At 36.0% G+C, this 3,798-nt stretch overlaps 1 protein-coding gene across 11 annotated transcripts in view; it reads right to left on the bottom strand.

The window, feature by feature from the left end:
* LOC110837720 (uncharacterized) overlaps window positions 1–3,798 on the bottom strand; it is a 37,923-nt gene that overhangs the window by 5,755 nt on the left and 28,370 nt on the right. For 3 of the 11 annotated variants that reach the window (XM_087340209.1, XM_087340208.1, XM_087340207.1), the window contains exons 2-3: window positions 802–2,459; window positions 174–669 (exon numbers count right to left, since the gene is read on the bottom strand). The exons of 1 other annotated variant lie outside the window; for it this stretch is intronic. In XM_087340209.1, coding sequence (XP_087196335.1) covers window positions 1,010–1,480 — 471 coding nt within the window. In that variant the 5' untranslated portion in view covers window positions 1,481–2,459 and the 3' untranslated portion in view covers window positions 174–669; window positions 802–1,009. Of the gene's footprint in view, window positions 1–173; window positions 670–801; window positions 3,004–3,798 lie in introns of those variants that run through there. 7 more of the 11 variants (XR_015532528.1, XR_015532531.1, XR_015532530.1 and 4 more) reach the window with 5 other exon arrangements.

The raw sequence follows: 3,798 nt of genomic DNA, 5'->3' as shown, positions 1-3,798 counted from the left end.
CTCTTCTTACTGTTGTGCATTCAGACCGGTGATGATTGTACCATACTGTAAAAAAGGTCAATACAGTGGAACCTCTTTTAACGGACCTATATGGGGGGAACCGTAGGTTGGATAAGCCGATAAGTCAATGAGCAAGGGGAAGGGGAACATGGTCATGAATATGAAACAATAAGTAGAAGACAACGATTTAATTACCAAAGTTGAAGCAAAAACATGTAAATCACTGTTATAAATACTGAAATATATGAAGATTTAATACAGATTTTCCTTGGCAGATGATGTGCGTATTTCACACGCACAAGCCAACAGCAAAAGTCACTTGTGAGCACTGTTTGAGGAAGTCCCTGTATTAAAGTAGTGAATTTATCAGTCATTCTGATATTAAAATATATATTAAAAATTTACAGTCACTCACAATTATAATGATAAAATAATATTAAAAGATTTAAAACATCATTTAAATACACTACTAGTTTCGGCTACATTCAGCCATCGATGGGTGTATGCAGTATAAACCTATCACCATTTTACTGATTTTTAACGTTTTTCATATTTCACTGTCTTCATTCTTGATGGTGTTCATGTTCTTTACCGTTTCTTGTTTTGTTGCACTATCATTAGTTCTTACTAGGTTTATATTTTGTATTTTGTGTTGGCATCATTTTGTGACTGTGAAGTAAAGTTTTAATTCCATTAATGACAATTGAAAATAGAGAATATAGAATATAGAAAACAAAATAATTGGTAAAAATAAATAGTAATATAATAAAAATAAACATAAAAATAAATATGTAAACTCACCCAAGAAGCAATATCCCACTCGTAGTAAGTGAACGGAGAACACTGGACTGTACAGGATTTCAGTCATTCTGAGTCGCTGTCCATCACATGAAGTGGAGGTTCTGGTGATTCTGCTGATGTCAGTTGATTTGCTTGCTATGTTGTCCTGAACAATGAGTAGAGGTTCAGCTTCTACGGGAACCAGCAGGTTTGAAGAAGCTATGTATTTTCAGCTGGGTTGTTTTTTGTCTTTGCCTGTGAATAACCAATTCTCTAAATGTCCTGAAGTGTTCATTTTATCAACAAAACTTGGGTTTGAGATTAGATCAATGAACTGTATGATACCATCAATATATTCCCTCATAACTGATAGTTTTGCAGGCTTTTGCTTTTCTTCTTCATCATCAGCTTCAGTAGCAGAAACATTCTCAGGAATTTGCTCTTCACTTAAATTCTCATAACCAGGATATCCCTTATCAACTTCCAGCCAGTCTTCCACAACATTTATTGAAATCCCTTTATCACCAGCTAATGAAAAAGTTACATGAAAGTCTGCTAACTTAAATCCTTCAGTTACACCGATGCTATGGTCAGCTGCTAGCTTAACTATCGTGACATCAGATTCAATCTTCTCAATAATCTTCAATTTATCAGTTATTGAATGCACATGTTTTCTTTTCACCTCGCCACCCTTCTTCATCTCAGCACCCTTGTTCTAAGCCATTTTATTAATTTATCACTTTACAGAACAGTAATACAACAAAATATGCACACTAATGCACCACACGATATACACAGCATGGCGCCTCCACATGGACTGAAAACATGCATTAGCAGGACGGTCACTCATACCACATGGGTCTCGCTTTACGACTCTCGCCAGTAGAAACCGATTGCAACCAATCTGGTTGAAATTCGGTCGGTTAATGCGGGAATCGAATAATCGGTTAACAGAGGTTTTACTGTATATGATGTTGATGTAAGTGAACGCTGATTTTTGAAAAGTGGCTAATAGATGTGTTTACCCTTTTTTATACACATTACATTTCTTTTAAATATATATAATACATGGCATGTTTGAAATATGGATGTTTTCCATAACAGTTTTATTCATAGATATGATTGTTTTTTAAACAATCAAAGACATTTAAAATATCTCATCATATAGCAACAGGTGACCATAATGTGAAGCTTTGCCTCATAATACCCATTCCTTTATGGAGGTCATAAGAACTAAGTTCTCTGCCTTGCATAGTCGGCAAAGGGTCAACATCTACATAATACACACCGTAGTGCTTGGAATAAGGTGTATACATACGACGAAGTTGAAAACTGTGATAGTGGATCAGCTGTACATTAAGATGTGTTTAAATCATACTGAATCATACCTGCATTAATATTTGTAGGTTTGGTCTCGGTTATTGTCACGTTAGCTGTGGAGACTTAATTATCTATATGCAAGTTACAGGCATGTCACACTGTGCTTTGAGTGCTTGACAGCTAAGCCTCCACACAAACACACTGCACAGAGGAAGTAGGAGCCTAATATCTTACCTTACCATCACAAGATGAACAGAACCCTTGAAAACTAAGGGCTGCTCTTGTAAATCAAACACATTAGTTCTTGAAGTAGGTCTGATCCAGCATAAATCATTTAGCATGGTCCAGAAGAATGTATCCTGAAATATAAAACAGCCATGAGTACTTTATCACACTAGTAAATAATTTTTAGATGAACTTCAAATAAGAAAAATTATTAGCTTACAAATACGTGTAAATAATTGAAAATTAGAATGTAAATAAAATAAGTCATCTGTTAATTTTGTTTGTCCATCCACAACCAAAATGGTCCAGACTACCATACTGAGTTTGATCAACCTTTGTATGGTGGACCTACACCATATTTGTTAAGCCATTTTGATTATGGTTTAGTGTGAATCATTTTAAGGGCCACATTTTTTAAGGCCTAAATGAACTTCTACCACCATGGTGGTCTAGCGGTCAGAACGCTGGGCTTGTAATCCTGGGGTTCCGGGTTCGATTCCCGGTGGTGCCCAGATTTATAACTTGTGTTGGGCAAGGCCGTGGTCCAGGTATCATGGAGTTTTCCTCCGGGGCTTCCCCAGTTTCTCTGTGGCATCCCAACAATTACTCCACTTTCATCATCACTTGACATTAAGCACACAGAAGAAGGCAATGGCAAACCACTTCTGGATCATCTGCCTAGGAAACATATGAACAGGTCCATATCAGAGGGAACTTGTTCATAATGTCATCAGGGGTCAGCTCCGACCAGATAGTACAAAAAAAATGAACTTCTACATGTATCTTTTGAGTTATGACAGATTCTCAGAGTTATATTATATTTCAATTTGATTCATAGTCTTCATATAATAATTTGCATTAAATAACGTTTTCCCTTAGGTGCATTATTTATTTCATACAATTCTTACCACATGTTTTGGAGTTTAATTGACCCATCATCAGACATCACTAATTTTATGACAGTGGTGGAATTCATACTACCTGTAACTTAAGTGTATTATTACACTAGTAATATCAATAAAATTTCCAAGTTGTGCTGCTATATGTTTGTGTGTTCTTTTGAGTTCCAAAATATCTGAATGGTTGCAAATGTTCATTTTGATGTCATAATTTATACTGTGAAGTTCTGTAATAATTGGATGGTTGCAAGTGTTCACTTTGCTGTCACAATTTAAAACATGAAATTTTACCTCTTAATAAAATATGAAATGTTTGTCAGATCTAAAACTTCTTGACGATGGTGAAGAGTCAATTGAATAAAAATTTTCTTGGATATTATCCATCGTCTAGTAAATATAAAACGTAAAACGACGTTTCGGAGATGGGACTCTATCTCCGTCTTCAGGTTCCTACACAGTTGGGCCCACTAGATAGAGCTAATCCGGAGATAGGGATTAGCTCTATCTAGTGGGCCCAACTGTGTAGGAACCTGAAGACGGAGATAGAGTCCCATCTCCGAAACGTCGTTTTACG

Source organism: Zootermopsis nevadensis, unplaced genomic scaffold, assembly GCF_977971745.1.
Source record: "Zootermopsis nevadensis isolate Lab colony 2312 unplaced genomic scaffold, Znev_1.0 Znev_ptg000061l, whole genome shotgun sequence".
In the NCBI taxonomy this organism is placed as follows: Eukaryota; Metazoa; Arthropoda; class Insecta; order Blattodea; family Termopsidae; genus Zootermopsis; species Zootermopsis nevadensis.
This window is presented reverse-complemented; position numbering and strand designations above follow the sequence as displayed.